Raw genomic sequence first — 26,068 nt, forward strand, 5'->3', positions numbered from 1 at the left:
CAAATCACTCTTTTAATACACTGCAGCTCACTTAGAAAAACACTCCTAGCAGTACTTGTTTAAGCAGATCTCTCTGTACAGAAACAAAACAAAAACCAATAGCTGTTATTTACCTGCACCCAGTAAAAGCCAAGAGATTTAAGGTAAGAACATTTTCTAATTTAATACCCAGGCTAACATTATAACACTGCTGATAAAAACCAGGGCAGGAAAAGAAGCCCAACCAGGGATGTTGGATGGCAGAAAAATCAGTGGCTGATATTTGGAAAAATCAAGAGAAAAAGTGATTTTCAGTGTAGGGAAACAAAATAGCTTGTCTGAAAGGATGGCCAAGAGTAAGAAAAACATAGTCCTTATTTATTCAATGTCTCTTTTCCTTTTATGTACCTAGAAGCCATCATGCTGAGTATTTTGAGCAAGAGGAACAATTTAACGGACTTACAAGAAGGCATTAAGATAGCACAATGTGTATTTGTCCAAAAAAATCTAAAATAGTGGTTAAAATAAAAATGTGAATGGTATGTTTTAAAGCAGTTAAATCTCTTACATGTTTATAACAATCTCAAAAAAGTAACGTTTTCTAATATTACAGTATTTTATATATGCTAAGTTGAATGGCAATATTAGATAAGATCTTCCACAACTGTGATGTCAAAAATCTGATAACAAATTTGCTGCTCCATTCTATTTGTGATATTATATAATTTGATGAAGTATTCCAACCACAGATACGCATCAATTTTTATTCCTAAAGGACAAAACGTACCCATGATCATATCCATACTTTTCTGAAGGTCATCATTGATTAGGATTTCTGATGCTGGAGTCTGGAAGAATTTATCATAATCCATGAGATAAGCTTCTAATACTCCTGTTCCATCATCAAGAGTAAATGTCCTAACAAACACATATTGGGATACAATAGCTAGTACTTCTGCCACAGAAGAAGGAATCTGTGATGTTTTATTGACCAAGGACTTTAGATTTTGTATTGGTCTCAACCTAGAACACTGCTTACATGGACAGAAGCCACGTCTTGGGCAGCAGCGAGACAAGATAATGGATCCTTGCCTAATTACAGTATTTATTTAATGATCTTTAATGTGATTTTTTCCAACAATATCTATCATTTCCATTGTGCATACACCCTAGAATAATGATTAAGTCTATTAAATTTTTTTGCCTCCTTTTTTTTATCATATGACCTGTTAAAGCATCCAAACTAGTACTGATTGCTATTGTTCCTTTCCCAAACCATATTTTTTAGTTAAAAAAAAAAAAAGTAATTGAAAAGATTTCCACTTCCTATGATGAGAGACTGAGTCAATCCAATGACTCTTGCTTTCACCTTTCATTGCCCAGGAAAAGGTATATAGCCAAGCCTGAAGCCTATGACACAGGGAACCATATAATCCCAAAAAGAAGAACAACCGATATTTTGAACAATAATAACATCCAGTGATTCTGAACTACTAATGCCCCTAGTAGCTTGAAAAAATAACTTCACCTTAGACCTCAAATAACTCTACAAAAATGTCCAGAAAAGATAATTAGACACAGTAGGAGCCAAGAAACCCATGAGTGGTAGCCAGAAGAAATAACAGATAATAGAGACACACCCATAGGAACTCCAGATACTGGGATTATCACAAGTAAAAGAGCTATTTACAATGTCAAGGAAATAAAAGTCAAGCCTAGATTTCAGCAGGGAGCAATAAGCAGTGAAATAACAGATTTGAAAATGAACCACATGGAAATTCTAGAACTGAGAAATACAATAACAAAAATTAAGAAATCGGTGGGTGGTTTTAATTTCAATATAGACATAGCTGAAGAGTGAATCATCAAAATAGAAGACAAATCAGAATAAAATAATTAAAATGCATTGTGGGAAAGCAAAAGATAGAAAATACAGAAGAGAAGAATAAAAGATGTAGAGAACACCATGAAGTCTAATACACTAATTGAACTCCCAGAAGAAAAATTATAGAAAATAGAAAAAAATTATAGAAAATTATACTAATTGAACTCCCAGAAGAAAAATTATAGAAAAAATTATTGAAAAAATAAAGGCTGAAAACTTATCAGAGCTTATGAACAACATCATACACCTTCAAGAAGTCAGAAAAATTCCAGGCAGAATATATTTTTGAAATCCTTACCTAGACACATTATGGTAAAACCATAGAAATCCAAAGATGAATGGAAAACTTCAAAAGCAGCTGGAGAAAGCAAGCAGATTTCCTTCAAAGTAGTAACAGACTGACAACAAACTTCTTACTCAACAGGAACATGGTAGCTACAACAAAGTACAGTGATTATCTTTAATATACAGAGAGAAAATAACTGCCAACTACAAAAAATATCTTTCATAAATGAAGGTGAAATACAAGACATGTTCAAGTCAACAAAAATGGATGCATACTAAAAAGCATTTCTAAAGGGTGCTCTTAAAATAAAAGGAATGGAGATAGGGTATATAATAAATATATGAATAAAGTTAAATGAATATTGACTATATAAAACAGTAACCTTTATTTTTTTATTTATTATTTATTATTATTTATTTTGTATTTTATTTAAATATGTATAAATATTTACATATATCTCCTATTATAACACATTACAAAAATAACATAAATCTGGAGGGATAAATGGAATTAATGTGTTCTAAATTCTTTACATTGTGAGGGAGAAAGATAAAATTATCAATTTATATTAGACTTTGATAAGCAAAGGAAGAATATGACCTTAGATAAATAAAAAAAAGTCCTAGAAGATAACATAGAACAGTATCTTCATGGCCATAAGATAGGAAAATATTTCTTAAATAAGATACAAAAAGCACTAATCATAAAGGAAAGAACTAATAAATTGATTACATGAAAATTAGAAACTGTTCATCTGGACTTAAAAGAGTGAAAAGCCACAGCACACAGTGGGAAAAGATATTTGCAACACATACAACTAACAAGAGACTCACTTCCATGTCTACATATCATTAAGAAATAGACTCATTACCCAGTATAAAATTGAGCAAGAGATTTGAACAAAGCATTCTCAGTGAAGGAGATCCCATTTGCCTGAAACATATGATACTGTGCTCATCTATCAGGAAAATGCATAGTAAAACCACAGTGAGATACTACTGCACCCTCCATACGATTTAAATTAAACACACTGACAATACCAAATGTTGATGAAGATGCAGAGTAACAGGGATTCTCCTGCTCTTCTGGTGGTAATATAAATTACAACAATCATTTTGGATAACAGTCTGGCATACCCTGTGGCAGCAATACTAATGTATGTATGGCCCGACAAAAATGTGTGTATAGCAACATTATTCAAAATAATGTTAATGTTAATAATGTTAATGTTAGCCCCAAACTAAAAATATGTCATCTATCAATAGTAAAAGGCATGAATTATATTGTATTCTTACAATGAATATTCAGCAACGAAATACTGTACTCACAAGAAATGAATGAATGTCACTAATGCTGAGTAAAAGAAGCAAGACAAAATCATACATGCTGTGGGATTTCATTTATATAAACTACAAAAAAGGGAAAAACTAATATATGATGTTAGAAGTCAGGGTAGTGTGTACCTTTAGGAACAATAGGGGATGTATGGTGATTGGGAGAGGCATGAAGATGCTCGTGACATACTATTTCTTGATCTGAGTGGTGCTCTCATAGGTGTGTTCACCTTGCATTAATTCATCAACTGTATATTTATGATCTGTGTGTTTTTCTGTACATAGTTTTACTCCAATTGAAAAGGGTACTTAAATCAAGAAAGTAATTGAGAGAGTACCCGGTGATGCATGAGATTTATAAGGACTCAAATATAAAGTGATATCCCTCCATAGGATAATTTTGAAGAGATCATCCCTTTATGTTGGTAATATGGAATATTGTTTAGCTGTCTTTCTTCCCTAATAGACTCTGAACTTTTCAGGAGCTGCGTCTATGTTCTCATCTCTGGCTCTCACTGAGTGTGGGTGTGGAATTCATGAAATAATGTACTCACATAAGAAATGTATTTCTGCTCCCAGGTTAAGAAAACAACTGAAGCCACCTTGCAGACAATACAAGACATGGTCACCATTGAGGACTATGATGTTTCTGAATGCTTCCAGCATAGTCGCTCCACGGAGTCTGTGAAGTCCACTGTCTCTGAAACCTACCTGAGTAAGCCCAGCATCGCCAAGAGAAGAGCTAACCAGCAGGAAACAGAACAGTTCTACTTCATGGTGCGTCCATTGCTTTCCCAAGCCACTGTGGACAGAGCCTAGGTCTCGGGTTCCCAAATTCTGCTTCTGTAGTTGCATCGGAATCACCTGGGTCCTTTGTTAAACTATGGACCTACCCTCCGAGTTCATGATTCAGTTAGTCTGGGAGAGAGTTTAGGAGTTAGAAGACTGCTCCAAAACAGTACTTTTAAACTTTAATGTACATATGTGCCACCACAAGAGCTTGTCGAAAGGCAGGTTCTAATTTCAAGTGGTCTGAGAAGGAAGAGACCTGAAAGTCTGCACCTCTATTAGGCTCCCCAGAGACGGCTGGACCTGCTGGTCTGCACACCACACTTAGAGTAGCAAGATTCTAGGATCTAAAAGATACAAGTGGCTGGCTTTTAGATCTCCTGTGACAAGTTCCTTGACGTTGAGAAATTTTTAAGTTATGAATTCATCTTGTCTTTTGCAGAAACTCAGAGAATATTTCGAAGGCAGTAATCTCATTACAAAACTTCAAGCCAAACATGACTTGCTACAGAGGACTCTTGGAGAAGGTCAGTTATGTGTAATGGATGGAAGATGACCTGGGTAATGCATCGTGTCACATATATATATATTCCAGAAAGCATGTGAATTGTGTGTTTGTGCCTTAAGAAGCAGAGAACGATGTATGTTTAGAGTTGGTTTTATCTGTATCTGTAATAATCAAGCTCTCCCTGGAACTATTTTCTTTTTAAGCTTGGTGCTGACTTTAAGGGAGAATAGTGAAATCTAGGGAGGGCTAAAATACTGTCACAGAGTTCCTGAGGAGGGAAAGTCTGGAAGAGGTGCACCTGCAGACCCCTCAGTCACTTCTTCCTTACTTTCTGCACACTTCCGGTCCCACCCTTGTTTGTTTTAATGGGCTGGTATTTATTGTTCCTTCTATTGCCTTTTTGGACTCTAAAAACCAGCTAAACCAGTTTGGGTGATTTTTTTTTTCTTTCAGTAGGCATCCCTTGTAGTTGAGAAATAATATAGTAGTATAAGTAGATTACTGTGTCTAATCATAATAACACAAACAACAACAGCTAACACATATTTCTCTGTGGCTTTCTCTGTGCCAGGTATTGTTCTGAGTTACATATTTATTTAACTGAGCACTGTTAGTTTCCCCATTTTTACAAATGAGGAAACTGAGGGGGAAAAGGACTATAGGCAAAGGGAACCATATAAATGTTATTGTTTCTCTTTTCATAGTCATGAAATTTACAAGGAAAAAAATAAATGCAAGCAAAGTCCCTGTCTTAAGTGCCTCAACTTAGTCTGTAGCTTTAGTTATCTTTTATTCACACCAGATCCTGCTGGAAGTTATAAAAAGTGAAAGAGACTATGGAAGGTAGTGGCAATGAGAGGACTGAGTTGTGCGAGTAACTCATCAAAAAGAGATTGCCATTTTTAGACCTAAATTCTTGCCTCCTACCATTCTGGAACCTTCCTTACCCATAAAGCAGTGTTTCCATCACCTTATCTCCTGGTTTCCTCCAAATAACTGATCATCCTTAGGGAATGACCACCTGGAGAAGGGTTACCATGACCTAAGTAAGACTAAGTATTACACACTTGGGCTGCGAAATCCAAGATAAAAGGCCAATTTCACTCAGAAAAAAAGAAAATGCAATGTTTAAACTACTAAAAAGTGTCTTTAAAAAAATAAAATAGACAAACACAATATGTGAACCATCACACATTAGATTAGATTAATTTCTGAAAGACACTTTAAGAGCAATTGGGAAAGTTTAAGTATAGACTATATATTAAATGATAGTATTAAATTAAGATTAATTTTCCTAGCTAGGATAATGGTATTGTGGTTATGAAGAAGAATGATTTTATTCTTATTTGAGCATTCTTCAGAAATGCTTGCTGAAGTGTGATTATGTCTGCAACTTACTTTCAAATAGTTCAGAAAAAAAGATATAGAAAGAGAGAAGGAGAGAGAGAAAAAGAGAAGATAGAGCCAGAAATATTAACAATTTGGCAAATTAACAATTTGGCAAATTTTAACAATTGAAAAATCTACATGAAGGGTATAAGGATGTTCCTGGCACTATTTTTTCAACTTGGTCTGTAGGTATGATCTTTAAAAAAAAAGTCTTTTTATCTTTGAATAGTTTCCTTACTTCAGCAATCGTGTCCTGTCCGTTTCTTTTTCCCTCATAGTATCGCGTAAGGTCTTCCCCCCACCCCATTTTTCACAAATGCCTGATATTTCAAGTGATGCCTTCGAGGTCAGTTGCCAGCCCCCAGCATAAATTATCCTAAGTGTGGATTAATGCTGACAGGCACAAAGTCCTTCCCTACAAGACTGGCTACCACTTTAGAAACTGTGAGTTTGAGAGAATTAAGTAGTGGGCGAATTCATTCTTGGCACTGCATGCAGACACATGTGTAAATACACTTGGGACCACATTCTAAAACTTTTATGGTACACATTCAACATAGACTCTCTCATGTCTCCTAGAGGGAAAGCCCCATGGTTAGTATTATTTTACATGCCATTATTGGATAGAGCTATATTTTAGCCGGTTTGCTGAATTCACATGCCAGATTCTGTCTTTAGCTACAAAACTGTACAAAGTGATATTATACCTTGTGAACTCTAAGCCAGGATTTCTTTGTCTTGGAATTTCTTTCAATGGGCTCCTGTGTACCAGCTGTGTTCAAGTGTGGAAGACCTTCACTGGACTCAGTTTATTCTGCAAAAGGAATTGGATGGTTTTCAGCAGACACACCAGCTTCTGCCCACTGGTTGCAGACCTCTCTGCTCCCCAGCCCTGTCCCTCATGCAGGCTTGACAGCACACCAGTTGCTGGTCACTGCCTGGGTTTGACACTGGCAGCTTTGCCCAGAGAAAAGCTGAGCAAGGGAGACATGCCCCACCTTTTAGCTCAACCATTGTGAGCCTGCGGGCTTTCCATGCAAGCCCTCCTTGTGTTAATAGGCTTACACCAACGGAGACCAGGAGAGTTAATGGCGCCTGCCCCACAGTGAAGTAATCCAATGGTCTTGGAGCCTTTCTGAAGGAATCCAAGTCCGGATTTGGCTAAATAGGGTTAGTAGTACAACATCCAATGGTGTGTTTGGGGACAGTCCTGACTTTTTATATAGAAATCACCTCTCTGAAGTATACTGGACTCACTGCTGCAAAAACTGCCTTCATAGTAAAACAAATAGAGCCTAACCCAGAGATTTAGCAGTTGATCGTACACAGCTGAATCTGTAACTACAGACATGTGTTTGGCCTGCCTCACTGCTTGCTTTTTGGCAGACTACCAGTAGCCCAGTAAGTTCTTTGATTTACAACATTGTGAAGCAACTAGATTGGACTCTTAAAGTGGCACTGTCAAAATTCAGAATTCCAAATCTTTGAAAACTATTGAAATAGAAAGAAACGCATAATGAGTCGTTAAGACCAAATTCATCATCATCTTCTTCATCCCTCAGCAACACCATCATATGTTTTTGTGATGTCATTTGTTTTTAAATCAAACAAGTTAAATTGACCACAGTAAATGAGATACACATCTATAAAACTGAGGCAATGAGATTTTTTTTTTTTTCTTTTTCAGTAACGAGCCTTAATGTTCTCATTGGCTTCTTTGTGTGCAGTATTTGGAGTTAAGGGGGTGTAAATATCGGTGCAATTTTGCTAAACCTAGAAAATCTGACACAAGCAACTGGAGCTCCATATTCCATTGTTTCTTGCCCTGGGCATAAGGTTTCTGACAAAGGAAGCTAATAGGTTATCCTCACACAATCCATTTTCTGTCTTTGAGTAGGAGTACAAATATACTTTCAAAAGAGAAGCTGATTGTGAATAATTATGTTTTATTAGAAAAGCACTGCAGTAGTTGGTATTCTTAAGGAAGAAAAAGGGCCAGAAAGTAACACCAGGAGACCTCGTCATTTATTAGGGAACAAATCCAGAGTGTCTCTGTCCTGTTTGAGCTGTGCACATTTTATATATTTTATCTAGAGTTTTTAAATCTCAAATTGCCAACGGATTTTATTTTGATTTTTCCCTTTTTCTATATGGAGATAAAATGCATTTAGGTGTGAAAAATAATTCACTCCATAATTTCAAGTGAAATTTAAGAGTAGGTGAAGCGAGTGTTTGTGCCAAGAGTAAGTTAATCTTGGGTCATTTTTTTTTCTTCCAAATGGCTTGTATGTAGAGGTGGTGGAGGGGAGAGGAATTGTCTTTTGTTTTTAATAATTAAATAGCCTTCCAAAGAAAGTGATTGAAATCCAATCCTCAAACCACTGGAAGCTTTCACATTTCTCTAGAAAGGAGAGTCTTCTAAGTTTGTGTGTTATTGATCTATTAATGATGATACTGATTAAAAAATAAAACCTCATTCATCAGTTGAGACACACTCAAGACTATTAGCTGAAAAAACGATGGCTGTGGTGGTGTAGTTATGCCATGAATGATAACAGAGCTTGCTCTTGGTTCATTATTCAAAATGTATGTTTCATAGGTTTTTAATTTTTTATCTCATACTATTAACCATGAATGGATGGAGCAAAATAATTTTAAGCATTTTACATGTCATTTTCTAAATCTAGGGAATGGTTGTTTGGGATATTTTAACAAAAATAGCAAAATTTCAAAGTCATAAAGCATTTCATTTATAAGGAATTGTCATTAGCATCATTATTGAATCACTTTAAGATGATTAACTTGTATTACTCAAATTAAATTCATAGATATTATCAATTTAATAATTTACATATTTCTTAAATTCATTAAATTTATTAAAATGTTCTGTATTTTGTATTTGGCTTTAGCTATATGGGACAGACAGAATTATAAGCTACAATCACTACCTTTCCTCTAAGATCTTTCAGAGTATTTGCCAGGAAAAAAAGACTTACATTTTTTTAAGGTAGTACAGTGTAGTAGTACTTGGGAGCTCAGGACTGGAATTAAAACACAAACTGAACCCTGGTGCCAGAACCATCCCATACTAAGACCATGACCTTGGGCAAGTCACTTTTCTATATGCTCAGTCTCTTTAGCAAAATAAGAGTAATAATAGAAGCTACTTCTTTAGGTTATTGTGAAAATTGTGAGTTAATATATGTAAAGTGCTTAAAATAGTGTCTGATAAATATTAGACTTCATTACTGTTTTTATTGTTGTTACTAATACATACTACATCATACTTAATTATACTTAATGCTATAATAAAGTACGCAACGTGACAGAATACGATACAGCACCAAGCCAGATAGTTCCTCTACCCTCAACCGTTTGCTTATGCTACTGACTCATGATCTTAGCTAACTCCTATCCCCAACTCAACCTAAATGGTAGTGACTCTCACGTCTTTATCTCCTGCGCTGTCTCTCTCTCTCTCTGCGCTTTACCCTGTATAGCCACCTCGGCTTTACACTTCTATTAGGCTGTTATATAAGACACCACACACCATAATCAGCTCACCGTCTACCCCCTCTACTTTCCAATAGACTTTCTCTCCCTTTCGTGAATAGCGATCAATTATTCTGGAGATCTATGTGCACCTTCCCTTTTCCTCTTCTCTCCTGAGATAGCAGGAGACTAGCAAAAGGAAGGAACTTATGGTTAAATGATAGGACTGGGGGTGGCAGTATCTCCCCCCTTCCCCTTATCTCCATGTCTAGTCATGGCCAAGAATTGATTCTGCCAACACTTTTTAGTGTGGCTTGCCCCTGTGTTGAGAAAGGTATCCTCTGATATTAACTGTTTCCCCTGTTTAATCAATAGATAGTAATCAAATCCTTTATGTAATTTGTTATTCAAGAGCAGATAATAGAGTAAAAGGCTCTGTTGCAGCCTGGGAGCGTTGATTCACCATCCCTAGCTAGTAGCTCTCTTCCCCATTGTTACATTTGCTTTGCCCTGTAAGTCTGAATCACTGCACTAAGATAGGATGGGCTGGGCTCACCTGTTTGTGTTACCACATGAACCTTCCCTGCCAGCTATATTTTCAAGCTATTTCAGGACCATATCACCATTTTGCAAACAAGCCAGCTGAATGGCTCAACTCTCCCACACCCCTTCCCACTGCTCCACCTTAAACATAAGAGAGAGCAGACAGCAACCATGGAAACACCCACACTTGAAATGAGTGCACGTTGTGGGATCACCACAAAAATTCAGACGTGTTATTATATGTGAAACAAGTCAAGAAGCCCAAATGTTCTAAGAAGCAGCTCATGTCTTAATGGACAGAGAACTCTGAAAGACTTTTAGCTTACAAGTTGGTGGAATGTAGTATAATTTAATGTCCTTGTACTTTAAAAACTGCAAATGTCATTTCTGATTACATAATGCAACTGCTCTCCAGTCCCCTGACTTCCCATTGCAGAAAGAATATCAATTTAGTCTAAGGGATATTGAGTTCTCCCAACTCTGTTTGACCCTCCTCTTCTCCCCCTACAAGTATCAATCAAAACAGAAGGAATAACTATCATACAAACCTTGGATATGTTTTATTTGCATTTCATCTTTGAACTTACAGTTAGGATCAAGTAGCTATTTCTTGTTTGTTTAAAAAACAAAAATCTTTACCTCAGATTGCTAAGTTTAACATGTTTCTCTACAGAATTTACTAAATTTTATGTAAAGATTTTATGAAATATTTACTTTGAATTATTTATCTATATTCATATGCTATCCTCATGTTTTCTACCAAAAATGTGCAACTTATTATAAACTCAGCATCTTAAAATAAGGGAAAGATGATACAAAAGATTACCAAATACATTCCACTGGATTCCATTCAATATTCTTATTTTAATTCTTTTTTCCTACAGGTCATAGAGCTGAATATATGACTACAAGGTATGAAAGTTCTTTATTATAACTTATAGTGTATCTTGCTTTCTTTTCTCTTTAATAAGAAGTGACTATTTCAATGCTGCAAGAATGAACACATTTTGTTAATGAACTTGCAAGACAGTTTTGGCTTGAGAAAGCATAGCAACATGAAATGTTTGAGGTTCTCACAAGACTAGATATGCTCTGGCCTTGCTCAGGGTTTCCCAATGGAATTGTAAAGCTCTTTAATAAGCAGAGACAGGCTTGGTTCAGCTCATCCAAAATGCTTTTAAGTTTTTAGAAATAGTATAACAAGACTTTTTATTTGATAGTTTAATTTAAAAACAATATAATGTCTATAGCTACTACATTTGTAAGTAGAAAGTATGATTACTTTCTGCTCCTACTTTCCCTTAAGTCATATTAAAAATGAGAGCTTTATTGAATATTGTTGTTTTTAGCTCTCTGTCTTGCCCTTTTTGGTTCACTTTAAAAATTTAACTTTTAATACCTATACCCATATTATACTTTCTTCATTCATGGAAGGATTTCGAAGCTACTGCTAAGAAAGAAAAGTCATTTTGGAACAGATTCTAATTTGGATTGGGGAGCCCGTTTGTAGCAACTTTTATTTTTCTATGTCACCATTTGTGCAACAGCCAGAAATTATTCTAATTAACATAGTAAGATTTTGCACTTTTGAAGTTGAGTTCTCTTTGAGGTAGGAGGCATTTAGAATGCTGGTGTGCCTGTTGCCATAATTGGCAAATTGATTTTCGAGGTTCTATATAATGTTACTGGCGGGCAGTTTCTCCATAAGGAAGCCCCTCTTTACTCCTTGGTGAACCAACTAGAAAGATCCAGCCACTGACTATTCTGAACTTAACAAAAGAAAAAATACTGATTTTTTTTTTCAAATATATAGTATCTCTTTGCACTCTCTCTTATTTTACCTATTATTTCCAAATTATAATTAATGTAAGGCACTTCAAAAAAAAAGATTTAAAAAAAATGCAAATATATGAATTTGCAATGAGAACTGTAATTGCCAGATACACCAGATATTCACATCAACCTGACCGGTACTTCCTCTCATGTGGGCTTTCTGTACAGAAAACCAAATTATCAGAAGTTGCATCGTGGTAGGCACAGAACCAGACTGAGTCACACAACTGGAATGTCGGATGGCCCTGGCGCTGTTCGCTTGACGTGGGCATAGCGGTGCCAGAATCATCCACTCACCAGTCTGCCTAATAACCCACCTCTGCCGCAGAAATCACTTTGATAACCACACAGGCAGTTCATTTTAATTCCAAATTCCTCTCACAACTTTAGTTTGTTCACATTAACTCATGCTTTAGAACCTTTGAGGGGGGCAATTTTCAGGCCTCTGGTAGAAGACTCAAAAGATGTCCCTCCATTATTAGCCCCAGCCAGGGGTGACCCTGCATCTGCCCGTCACGCAGGGACAATTATTCGATGCCACTGGAGGCGTTGGCTCCAGCTACAAGATTGGCTTACCCACGAATCAGTGACAAAAAAAATTCTGATCCCCTTAGCTTCCTCTGTGCACCAGATGTTACCACATGTGAAGCTCCGTTGGACCTTGTTGTAATATCCACGTTTTCCAGTTTCTGTAGTTAATGCTTTGATGTCGTGGGACCTAGTGGACCGGAAGGATGGCCCATCCAGAGAGTAGCCAATTCCTAGAGGTAGTAAGGACGGGCTTGCAAGTGTGCCTTTTGTATGAAGCCACCTGATCCAGAGCCCAGCCCCCCAACCACCTGCTTTATCAGGTTCACACACTCGGGGCCACTGTTCCCCTTCCCTAACTACCCCAGGGCCAGGTTCCAGAGATAATCACCGTGCCCCAGAGACCACCAACATTGTCCAAACTAGCCAATTCTACACCTCCCTGCCCTGCTTCCCCTGGCTCTGCTTGGCCACATTTTCCCCTTGCTCCCTCTGTGTCCCGACCACCCCCTGCGGCCTCCCCGGGAATTATGAGTAAAACACCATCTTTTCAACAGCAGTTGTCTCCTGATCTGTTAGCCTGACCATACCTGAATAAAAATAAAATCCACATTTTTAAAACACTCACAAAATAATGAAAGGAGTGGATGGAATCAAGCACACATGATTGAACTCTTTGGTGGTTAGTTGCTTTGTTTTTTTACACCTGCCAGATTCCTTCCTCCATGAATGGCACAGAATTTGGTGTATGAAAGAGATTTCAGAAACTTCAGCTGTGGCAGGACATGAGGTGCTTGCTGCCTGGTAGAAGTTTCCATATTTGCTTCTAGATACTTTCAGAGGCTCCTTTTAACTTCTCAAGCACCGTGGGACTTCAGGTGCTGCTTGCTATACGCCCCATTAGTCATATGAGCCCATCTGCTGGGAGATTCTTCAGATTTAGCTGTGGGAGGCGGTATCTGTGGGTTTGTTCCCCCCATCTCTTGATTGCCGTGGTCATATTGTATGAAGTTAGTCTGGCTTCCACATAAATTCTTGGGATTTTGTTTCTAAACTGGACTTTCTGAACTTGAACTGAATAAACTAAGAAGGTAATTTTTCCTAGAGAGTTTGCGGCTTAATGGAAGTGTTTCACATAATCCCCAGGTGTGGTGTGTATCCCCACATAGGCCTTGCACTTAGAAAGAATTTAAATTGGAACCTCCAGAGAGAGGTCTCAGGGCTCCCCTTCCACGTATCCCATTCAGCATAGTTGGAGAAGTTAAGTCAGGCAATCCTGGCCCTCTTTCCGCTACAGGGGAAAGAGCGGAAGAGGTTCCTTCTCTGCAATTACAGTCCAAGGTGATGCAGAGTTTCTGAATACAGTGCATGGTGCACTAGATATGGCAGATAGGTGGGCTTGTCCACCAAAGCAAACAGACACACTGGAGACGAAGAGTCCAGAACAGCACAGACGACTGCGTCTTGCTCTACAAATATTTGGGTGGTGGGATAGTCTGTTCCAAAGAAAAAATAATTCATGTGAGCCAGTACCCCGCCCATCAGAAACAACATTGAAACCAAAATTTTATTTTTTTCATTTGTGACCCATTAATAGTTACTTTTGAATAAAATAAAATCTCACTAATACCTGAGAGGTATTGAATGGATATGATATTACCTGCATTGAAGAATTACAGGACAACTAAAAATATTATATTTAATTTCTCATTTGGGGATCTGTCAGAGCCCTTGTTTTTATCACTGGTAATGTCTTACTGAAGGACTCCTAAACCAAGTAACAAGAAACCCTACTTTGTAACATTTGGCCAAATTGCTCACAATTCCATTTGGTAATGCTTATCATTTTTAAACAAACCAGCAAACAAACAAACGTCAGCTATAACATACAGAAAAACAGCAGTGTGAGTAAAGAGCTTTGTGTTTTTCGATGCATAAGTAAAAGTAAATAAATGGGAAAGGGGAGGGACTGTTTTTCCCCATGGGCAGGGGTGGGGATATCTAAAATTCCCGTGTTTTGTAATTTTGATGTGACCTATGGGTGTTTCATTTATTGTTTGATTTCTGCCATGCTCAGTAATTATATTCCCTTCCCTTAGGCCTCCAAATGTTCCCCCTAAGCCCCAGAAACACAGGAAGTCCAGACCCCGCTCACAGTATAATGCTAAGTTGTTTAATGGGGATTTGGAAACATTCGTCAAGGTACTGGCACCAGCCATCTGGGTGGCTGATCTCCACGCTTCTCACTATAATGGTCTCAGCCTCTCATAAAAGGAGGCAGGTCATTATGTCCAAGTCTGTCCTGGGGCTCTTTGCTTTCCCAGAAAATCAATATAATATTTCCTGAAGTCAGAGAGGAAACAATATTTGGATTTGAGTGCCTTCAGAAGAGGGAATAAATGTGGGTGTTATTATGTGGGCAAAAGAGAAAGCCCTCTTTATTTTTTTTAAAGCCATAATTTGTACAAAAAGGAAAAGAGCAACCTGATAAAATGGTTTGTTATTACTCGTGCAAATGAGATGGCACAAAATATTTTAAATTCCATTCATTAGGCTAGCTTTGAAGCACAGCAAGAGTTTTTATTTCCCATGACTTGAGGAATTCATTATATTGGATAAATTGTAAGACCCTGTAGTCTATATCTTGTACCTCTGCTGTGTTTACTCTCTGTCTTCTTTTTCTTCCTATATTTCTGATAATGCTTCTAGCCGAGGACGAAGGAATTCGCACACGAGACATCAGGTATAGTGCTAGAGGGACGTGAGGGCACAGCCTCTTTCACTGTTGGCATCATTTTCAAGTCATGCTCAGCTCATGCTTGGCTTTCATTAGATTTTTAAGGTCTTTAAAAGAAAAATGTTTGCGGTTGGAAATTAAACAGGCGTATAAATAGGGTTTACCTAGAAAGAAACTACAGAAATCAAGTGCTAATTTAAAAGGAATAGTCTTCCCTAGGAAAAATAGATTAAATTTGTAGTTTTTACATTGTGTGTTTGGCAAATACATCAAATTTGATCAAGGGCTTTTATTAAGGAAAGTCAATGTTAAATACCCAATACACATTTCATACTGGATGATGGACTCTGGTGTCAATTTTACAAAAAAGAAAAGGGCTTTCTTTCTTCTTTGTAGCACATTTTATGACATGGGCTGCAGTGTTTCTGAAGACTCAATTTTTGTGGGAAACCATGTCATTAATAACCTCCCGTAATGATATATATTACAGATGCCTTACTTTCTTTAAAGACAGATGTTTATTGAATGTGTGCACTAATAATTTAAAAATAAGTATGTGTGCGTGTGTGTGCATGTGGCATGTATATGGACAGATAGATACATACATACATAGACAGATAGATTAGAAAACTCTGGCAGCCTTAAAAATGAGCCCTAACCCTGGAATCAAGTGCAAAGCCACTGGACAACCTAAATAGCCATAACAAATCCACTGCCTTAAGCCTTAAACCCAGAAGAGCCTTATTGACTCTAATTTAATATAAAATTATTGTGAAATCTGATTATGTAGTTTCCCAGCACATGGCTTATAGGCAAGGACAAATTAGATGGAGAGAGAGGAACGATAAAATGAAAGCATTGAGATGTGCAGCTGATAGCATGGCAGAAAAAGAGAACATAAAAAAACTCCAAAAAGCAGATGTAAGATTCTGTTATATTTGATAATGCACGACAAGAATGACTGCTTAAGATGATAGGAAAGCATATATTATGTTTTTTTAATTTTTTTCATTAAGAGCAGTTAAAAGAAACCAAATTGAGGTACTAAAGAAGAAATAAACCAGTTATCATGGGAAATTCACTTATACGAGCTCTGCACCATCCCAGCTGGTACGGTGAAGGATCTTTGATAATAGCAGTAGCACGGAGGGCTTTCTTTACACTTGTGAAAAGTGCTTGACCACAGTGTCACTGAGACAAGAGCAAAACCATTTTCCCTTTTTTCCCCACACAGAAACTAAGACACAAAGGGATTGTTTTGAATGGTAGAGCGCAGCCCTTTGTTTCACTTCTTGTGAAATATTTTCTACCCAGATATCTGGCATCCATGAAATTAAATTAAAACACACACCCTTGTTAACTTTTTGATTGCAAAATTCACTTTATCTGAGTAAAATGCTGATAATAGCTAAAAGATGTGCAGTTAACTAAGTAAATGTAAAGACACAAATATTTTTTAAATAATAGGAAAGCCTAAGACATTTTTATTTAGAACTTTCTTAGTGCAAACATTTTCCTTTTAATAACCTTGTATTCTTTGTTTCTCTTTTTGTTTTAATACTAAGTTCAGCAGAGATGTAAACTAATATTCTTCTTTTATCACTTACATCTAAATATTTGTTTGCTCTTTTAGATTACAGTGTTACATGATTTGTTCCTATAAAGTTTTCTTCCCTTAAAACACACTTGTATCTTAAAGAAAAATCCTCTCACATAGTCAATAAGTTTTGATGTAATTACATGGCTGTTCTTGAGCCAACTCATCCACACTAAAATGTGTTTTTATTCTTAAGACTCTTCTTTAAGAAATTAATAAAATTTATGCTCCTAAAACAAATTAACTAATTAGAGAAACTTAATACAAGCTCCAAAAGTAATTGAGCCATTAACCGGTTTATACACTGATTAGATTGTCTTAAAAGCTAAAATGAAGCTATTCCTTAAGAAGTGTATTACCCATTCTAGGAATAGTAAGGAGTTTAAATTGCTGAACTGCATATTCCCAATCCTTCCCCCGCTGCTTAATTGGAAAGGTTAGTGAGTTCTGAATTGTTCTCATACATTAAGACAACCAAGTTCTTGTGTTTCAGAATAAAATTCCTCATGAATTGATGCCTGATGTCAGCTAACCATTTTGAAACCACGTGGTTTTCTTTAAAGATCTAATACCTGATAGAGCAGAGTCTTAAAAGTACATGAAAAATAATTCCATAGTCAGTAACCTTCTTTAACTCCATAGAGTGCATGGCATTGATACATATTTATCTGTGACCTCAGCAGCTCCTTCATCTCATTTGTCATCCTATACACGTTTGAAAGCATTGCCAGAATTTACATTTGTTCTGCAGAGGACAGTGACTATTTTACAAGATGTAGGGGAGGAAGGCCAGAAAATGTTCCTTCCTAAGAAAACGAGATCTAATGGGATGTACATTTGTGCAACCTTTTTCTTTTTCCTTAAAACATGAACAAATAACAATGAAAAGTCTATAAGGATGAGTAAGTTCTGATGCAAACTAAATACATGACATGTTTTAATTACCTGTGAAACAATTCTCATATCATGCCTCTACAGACATGGATAGGTATAGACTGTCGCCACCTAGGTGATAGACTCACAGGGATATTGTAGAGAGGATCGTGAGATGGCTGAAAGGTTGTCTTTAGTGACAAGTACAACCAATCAACCCTAAGATGCTATGATTATAATACAGGGATTGCCTTTTAAGTTCATCCAAGATTGAACACTTTTATAAATAAGCTTTCAAAAAATTAGTTATTCATTTTGGCATGCGAGCCTAAATACAAGTTAAAAAGATGGATGACTATTTCACATCTCTAAGCACAGCAGAGTAAGTTGAAACAGGATTGCCTTAAATGTATTTTATTGGTTTGCTCCAGAACTGAAATATACCTTTGTTGAAATATAAATTCTTTCACTTTTTTTTTTTTTTTTTTTTTTTTTGCCTTATGGAAGATTTTAGAGGGGGTAGATTTGGAAATGATCATCTAAAAGAGTAAAAATCAGTCTTTAATTACTGGCAAACTGTGATCTTTATTATTATGTAGCATTTATACCCCTTCTTTGAGGTTAACTGGTTTCCATCTCTTTACCCAGGACTCAGGGCAGGTCATCCCCCTCATTGTGGAAAGCTGTATTCGGTTCATCAATCTTTATGGTAAGCCATGAACTACAGAGTTCCTACTGAAAAAATAATCACTAGAGGTGTTTCAGAAAACGTATCTTTCTGCTTAACATTTAATTTCTGAGAAAAGGGGGGCCTGGAGGGTGTGATGGGATTTTTCATCCTCTGTCTCTTCTATCCTCTTTAGGTCTTCAGCATCAGGGGATTTTCAGAGTGTCTGGTTCCCAGGTGGAAGTCAATGACATTAAAAATTCATTTGAGAGAGGTAATTGCATGTCTATACCTATAAGCAAACCATGTTAAAAAGTCATCATGTCCTGTAGACCGAAGTGGCCCTCTTTCTGCATATCCTCAAAACCTTTCTCTTTGCATTTACTTCACTTTGGATGCTAAGGTAAGAATCTATTCAGAACAGCTGAGAGGTGAGGCCAAAATCATAAGTCTTTGCTATTAACGGTATGAAAGCGTATGAGCTTTGTGTCCTGGTTTGAAACTGACGTTGATAATCTGCGGCACGGGTATCAAAGGGGGTGCCTGCTGGGGTCCTAAAAGGGGGCAAGGACAGCCATGGGCCTAGAGAGCCCATGTGGGAGGCAGCTGGGAACAGCTCTTTCCTTCTTATTACCATCCCCAGCCTCCTTCCCTGCGACCCTAGTTGGTGCCTGACTCTTACCCATATTGGCCATCAAATACATTTTACTAAACTGTTAACTAGTACATTATGTGTAGTAAAACCACAGGCTTTAGCATCAGGCAGACCTAGAATCGAATCAAACTCTGATTTACTAATTGTGTAATTTGGGTAAAGTAACTCAATTCCTGTTTGGCCTCGGTTTCCTCATCTGCAAAATTGCAGGAGTGTTGTGAGGACCGTGAAAATGCCTGACTCTTTAATGGTAGCTATTAGCTATTAATGCTCTCCAGTTGTGATGGTTTATACTGCACCTACTTCTGGATGCATCTGTATCTTCCTTCCTCTGCTTAGAGGTCAAGGTGAGAAAGCAGAGTGATTCTTACATGGATTCAGAGCTACCACCTTCTCTGTCTGTCTCTGTCCCATTTCCCCTGGCCCAGACTTGGCATAGAGCCCTTTAAAATGTGAAGTCTTGGTTGAAGAGGTGAACTTGGGGCCACATTATATTTTCCTCCTCCAAGTTCTGCGAAGGATATGATGTGTAGAGCAGAGCAGGCTCCCACCAGTAGCCACGTGTGCCAAGTCTGTCACATTGACCAGAGTCAGGGTGATAAGTTGCAGGGTGGTAAAGTATCAGGTTCCTGTGCCAGACACCACAGGCAAAATGTGCTATTATTTTTCCCTGGAGATTCCCCTGGTATTTATTTTTTTGTGATCTGTTTGGGTGAGGTTCTCACAGTGGGCAAAAAAAAAAAAAAAAAACCTCTAGTAAATTCATGTTCAGTGATTTCCTGCCCTAGGAGCAGAGAAAAATGAACAATAGGTCCCTGAAAATAAATTGCCCCACGAGGCAATAAAGATATGTTAAAGTGCATTGTAACTTTTTGTGAACTTCAGAAGGGAAGAATAGACCTGTGAATAAAAAATGGAGTTTGATTTAAGGCTGCATATTATATTGAATTTCTTATGGATTTCATCTCAATTTAATTCTCGGGGAAGTGGACCAGTCAGACTAGTTACCAGTTTAAAACTGCCTGCCATAAACAACAATATAATTTTATGTTTGTGACATATTTTTAAAATTTCTACTTTATATACAAACTCCTGGGTAACACAAAGGGTACATTTTCAAATTCCTCCATCTGATTTCAGAGTCTCCCACTGCTCAAAAAGGCTTTCAAATGTACCACCATGCCACTTTGGGAAACACCTACTTATTTAATTATAGGTGTTCATAATTAGGTGGAGCCTATGAAATTTATGATAAATTTTGCTGACCCATGTAGCATAGCCAGACAGACTTATAGTGTGTCTTTTCCCCAGCAGGATAAGAAACACAGAATGTAATTTTTGAATTCATGTCAAACTAAGATTACAGATTTCAGCTTAAAAAAAAAAGTTGGGTAAAATTATAAATCCCACAATATTTTATTTTAAGATTTGGGTAACTTGTAAGGGATTATTTGGTAGCATAAGATAAAAAAAAACTATTTTAGCCAGCTATTTTTAGGTTAATCATGGGGTGGGATATCTAAACCAATTATTTTAATTTTAGTACCATATAATTTTTCATAAAGCATAATTAAAAGATACATGAATATATAGCCATGAGTGTGTGTATAGAAACATATTTTTGCTCAGAGGATAGAAGAGAAGCACTATACATGTAACTAATTTTTTGTTTGTTTGTTTAGGTGAAAATCCTTTGGCCGATGACCAGAGTAACCATGACATTAACTCAGTTGCTGGCGTTCTAAAGCTCTATTTCCGTGGGCTGGAAAACCCCCTCTTTCCTAAGGAAAGATTTAATGATCTGATTTCTTGTATCAGTAAGTGGATTTTTTTTAAGTCTTTTCCCACCAGAATTGTTTCACTAACCAACTTCCTGGAAAAGGCATTCGCACCCCCGCACCCCACGGTTACCTCATCACCACCAAATTTCTGAGACCATTTGTTTTCTTTCTGGAACCAGCTCGAGTCATCCGCCCAGCTGTGGCTGCGCCCGTAGCTGAGTCGGCTTTACTCCTGAACATGCTCTAGGCTCCAGGAGCCAGGAGCTTCCCACTTAGGGCTGGAATAAAGCAGAAAGGCAGGTGCCAACCGCCTTAAGGGAGAGGACAAAAGTGTAAGCTGGGAAACTGTAACCTTTTCTTGGCTTTTGGTTCTTGGTCCTCTCAACCAGTTTTAGGAGTGGAGTAATTTATCTATCTTTGGATGTTATTTCAAGGAGTAAGGTAGAGTGAGATAAAAGAACATTATTACGGGGCAGGAACACCAGGTGGTGATTATCTGTCAGTGGGCATCCCAAGCGAATAGGCATAGCTGCTCTGGGATTGGGGATTGTGTGTGATATATTATGAAACCAATAATCATCAGCAAAGTAAAGCGTTGCTGTTTCCTTCAGTGGGGGTTTTTGACACTATACAAAGGAAGGTGAAGATAATGGTACCAAGCATTAGTTATTAACCACAATCATGCATCTAAAATGCAGTCCCCTTTTAAGTCCAAGTTCCCAGGCAAGAGCCTAGAGCTGACTTCAATCACATAGCTTCATAAGGATCAATTTTTACTCATTTTTTTCCAATTATTTAATTGTTCAGGTTTGTTTTATGACCAAAGATATGGTATATGATCTTGGTATATGATCTGTGGGTGCTTGAAAAGAATGTATATTCTGCTATTGTTATGTGGGGTTGTCTACAGATATTGATTAAATACTCTTGGTTGATGGTGTTTAATTCTTCTGTATTCTTGTTGTTTTTCTGTATAGTGCTATCAATTTTAGAGAGAATAGTGTGAAAGTCCCCAACTATAATTGTTTATTTATTTATTTAGAGACAGGGTTTTGCTCTGTAGTCTAGGCTAGAGTACAGTGGCACAATCATAGCTCACTGCAACCTTAAACTCCTACGCTCAAGTGATCCTCTCATCTCAGCCTCCTGAGTAGCTGTGACACCAGGCATGTACCACCATGCCTGGCTAATTTTTTTGTTTTTGTAGAGATAGGGTCTTGCTATGTTGTCCAGGCTGGTCTTAAACTCCTGGCCTCAAGAGATATGCCCACCTCAGCCTCCCAAAGTGCTAAGATTACAGACGTGAGCCACCACGCTGGCCAACTTTATTTTTGAGAATAGTTTTATACCCGTAGATAAAGTGCATAGATAGTACACAAAGTCTACCCCATCCCCCAATTTCCCATATTAAGAACATCTTACATCAGTGTGGTGCATTTGTAACAATTAATGAGCCAATATTGATACATTATTATTGACTGAAGTCCATCATTTATTCAGATCTCCTTATTTTTTCCCTCATGTCCTTTATGTGTGCCTGAATACCACACTACATTTAGTTGTCAGATCTCCTTAGGGTCTGTGGTATAATATAAAATCTCTACTCATGATGAAGAAACCTCCCCCCAGCCCCTTGTCCCCTACCTGAATCAATGAGTCCTATTGACTTGGCCACAAAGAATCTCACTACTCATCATCCCTCCTTCCCCGTCACCTTGGTTTCTCATTGGGGCTATTGTTACAGTGTCTTACATGGTCTCTACTTCTAGGTTTTGCCTTCCTTCCCCAACCTTGCCCCCCCCCACCTCCAAACCTGAGCCTTTCATCATTTCATGCTCCACACAGCAGCTAGATCCAAAAAAGAAAATTCGTTTACATGCTTTCTCCCATCTTTAAAACCTATTTCAATATTTCCCACATAAAAACAAACTCCTCGGTACAGCCAATTCATAGAATCGAACTTTTCCTATATGTGTTCTCTTCCTACTGCTGTGCAGTCATCTCCTGTGACCTTATCCTGTCTACCGTCTATTTCACAGTAGCAGACTGTACACAAGCTGGGCCATGTCCCACCTCCGTGCCTTTGCCTGTGCTGTTCCCCCTGCTGTCCCTGATAGCCATTCGACATCTGCTAGGAAGGCTTTGCTGAACTGGCACTCCTCCCAGAACCCTGTCCTCCCCAGGATTAATCACTTTCTCCTCTACTATTAATAATATTCTGCTGGGTGTACTGATACGTTATCAGGTGTGTGACCTTAGGTGAGTTTCTTAAGCTCTCTGCACTTCGGTTTCCTCATCTATAAAATAGAGAGAACATTAGTCCGTACATTATAGGGTTGTGCGAATTACATGAGTTAATACATGTGAAGTGCCAAGAAGATTGCCTGGCACAGAGTATGCTCCATGAAAGGCCTGCAGTTAGCTCCACGGGACTGTGAGGTCTTGATGGATTATTCGGTTTTGTAGCCTTAACACTCGGCATAGTTAATTCCAGGCACAGAGCAAGTTAAATTGAATCTAAATGAAAGGAAGAGTCAAGATTTCACCACAAGTTCTTTTGTTGGCATCCACACCTAAAGTCCTGGCTGTAGTTGGGTATGAATTCCCTAGTCATAATCCTCCCCCCCCCCCCCCCCCCCGCACGCCCCAGTCAGATGTCCCGTGTGGAATTTAGAAGTATGCCTGCATGACCATTCCAAGGCCCTCGCATAGCCTGAGTCATCACAGCGAACCTGTGACCCAGCTGGAAAGAACTGAAAAGGAAGTGTCTCACTTCTGGAATTCTTCTTTGGCCATGTGCAAAGATTTCCCTCATATCCTAGCCAGAAAGCTGAAGTCTGGAAAAATAATAAGCACTCTACAATGCTTAGCGGTTTTCTAGGTCCATACATCATACCTACTTTAACATTTATATGTACCAGTTGGATAAAGAGCCTTGAGTCACCCTGTCAGTTACCATTATAGAATCGTTTCACACTTCCATTGGATAGAAAATATTATTTCATTGTGGTTATTAATGACTGAGGCCATAGAGTCAGAAAGATCTAGGTTCAAATCCTAGCTTCACCGCTTACCAACTTTGTAAACTTGAGAGATTACTACTTAATCTTATTAAATAGCCATTTCTTCACCTACTTGCATGTGTGAAGTATAAAGAGATAATCCATATAAGGGGTTTAACATAATGCCTGGCACACAGTAAGCCTCAAGAAGTGTTGGTAGCTGCCATCATTGCTACGATTACAACTGCCCCTACTATAAACTCAGGTCACACGTGCCAATACCTGGGTTACTTACTAATTTTGTCTGTTCTGCTAAACATGAGTTTCTTTGACATAATTATTTCACATGCATTTAGAAATATTAGTGTAACCCGAAGTTATATTGGTTCCAACATGATTTTTCCCAGAACATTAAATGCTTTGTAACAATAGAGGTCAAGATTTCTCACAATTAGAGTCAGGTTTACCAAATATGTAAACTGTAAGGGAAAAAAAAAAACCAGAACATCCACAAAAGTATCTTTCTTTCATGCAAGTGACACCTGCAGTGCTCAAGTGCAAATGAAGAAGCCGCAAAAACACTTACCTCTGTATTAAAATAATAGATTGATGAAAATCAATGGATTAATAATCTTGGATTAATTTTGATGAAAATGATCTCTATTGGAAATGAATGCCCCCTAGCACCTACATCTTAAAGAAGCAGGAGCCCTGGAAACAACCCAAGTGCCCATCAATACATGATTGGATTAATCAAATGTGGTATATGTTTACCGTGGAATATTACTCAACTACAAAAAACAGTGGTGAACCAGTACCACTTATATTATCCTGGATAGAGCTTGAGTCCATCCTTCAAAGTGAGGTTTAAGTGAGGGTTTAAGGCTGCAAAAGATGCTAGGTATACATGCCAGTACAGATTTAATTGTGCTAGTATTTTGTATAGGATTGTTAATGTTTTTTGTTAGTGCTCTAGTTACAAAGTTTCATAAATGTTGAGCAGTCTGCCCCAACTCTATTTTCCCCCATAAGTCTTGTTATTTTTAGTGCATAGTTTTGCAGAATGGGAGGTTTTTCAAGAACACGATTGGCACTAACCACCCCTTTACGTAACAAACCCTTTTCCTCTAGTATCTAACCTCTTAAAAAAGAGAGGATTCCTGAATATTATTGATTTATCTCTAGGCAAGCATTTTCTTTTACCAACGTGACCATGATGTAGCTGCATTTTTCCTAGATTTTCAGAAAATTCTTTGAGAATGGCATAATACATCATTACAAACTTTTGATGATTTGAACCAAGTTGATTAATTGCCTGTAATGTGCAAAACTTTCTGGGGATTCAAAGACTTGATTCTTGCATTTAAGAGGCATAAAATATAGCAGGAAAGAAAAGATATTTACAAGTAAATGCAATATGAGTTAATACATGATAAACGTTCAGAAATTTTAGGGGAAATAAAGATCTGAGTGATAGATTGTTTTTACCCTAGTCATCTTGTAACATTGCCATAATTGGGTTTTTCTCTATTAAATTAATTTCATGTGACAGTTATTTCATGTAGAAAAATCTTCTCTCTTCATCTGTTCTAAGAATTCATGTAAGTCTCTGGAGTCCCCACTACTTTTTGCTTACCTATTTTTGGATTGTTTGGGGAAAGTTTTTTTTTTTGCGTGGGCATTATTATCTGGCCATGTGTATGCTTCATACCCCTAAATGACCACGTTCTTTGGAAGCTCAGAAATATAAGTAGTAAAAGGGAATTTATCTTAGCATTCTTTATTTTTAAATTTGTATTATTCATTCCCCAATTTAGTATAACTTTCTTTTAAAAAATTACTTATTTGAATGAAGACATGGTGAAATCAAATGCAATATAAATTTGAAATGACAAACTTGGTAGTTTCTCAGTTTCTTGCCCAAGGGTTGTTTTGGGTTTTTTTGTGGGTTTTTTTTTTAAACCGTCCACTCTATGACTAGTTTTGTGAATGCTACAGGTTATACCCACAAAGTCTGGGCAACTTCTGGAATGTTCATGTACCATGGCTTTGAGATTCGCTAGGGCATAAGTTCAAGTGACTTGTTCTAGAAGAGCTGCTCAAGTAATTCATGGCTTTTCCTGGCTGCCTCAATGCTGTGAGCCCAGATGAAACATTTGCACTTCATTTTGCATTACACCTTATTATTTA

The 26,068-nt window shown here is 37.5% G+C and overlaps 1 protein-coding gene across 2 annotated transcripts in view; it reads left to right on the forward strand.

Moving 5' to 3' along the window:
• SRGAP1 (SLIT-ROBO Rho GTPase activating protein 1) overlaps nucleotides 1–26,068 on the forward strand; it is a 269,594-nt gene that overhangs the window by 207,311 nt on the left and 36,215 nt on the right. The window contains exons 9-15 of one of the 2 annotated variants that reach the window (XM_012782378.3): nucleotides 4,064–4,261; nucleotides 4,716–4,800; nucleotides 11,090–11,117; nucleotides 14,666–14,768; nucleotides 18,422–18,482; nucleotides 18,637–18,714; nucleotides 20,778–20,912. In XM_012782378.3, the coding sequence (XP_012637832.2) occupies nucleotides 4,064–4,261; nucleotides 4,716–4,800; nucleotides 11,090–11,117; nucleotides 14,666–14,768; nucleotides 18,422–18,482; nucleotides 18,637–18,714; nucleotides 20,778–20,912 (688 nt within the window). Of the gene's footprint in view, nucleotides 1–4,063; nucleotides 4,262–4,715; nucleotides 4,801–11,089; nucleotides 11,118–14,665; nucleotides 14,769–15,275; nucleotides 15,310–18,421; nucleotides 18,483–18,636; nucleotides 18,715–20,777; nucleotides 20,913–26,068 lie in introns of both variants that reach the window. The other variant, XM_012782379.3, reaches the window with a different exon arrangement.

Source organism: Microcebus murinus, chromosome 10 (genome assembly GCF_040939455.1).
Source record: "Microcebus murinus isolate Inina chromosome 10, M.murinus_Inina_mat1.0, whole genome shotgun sequence".
Classification (NCBI taxonomy): Eukaryota; Metazoa; Chordata; class Mammalia; order Primates; family Cheirogaleidae; genus Microcebus; species Microcebus murinus.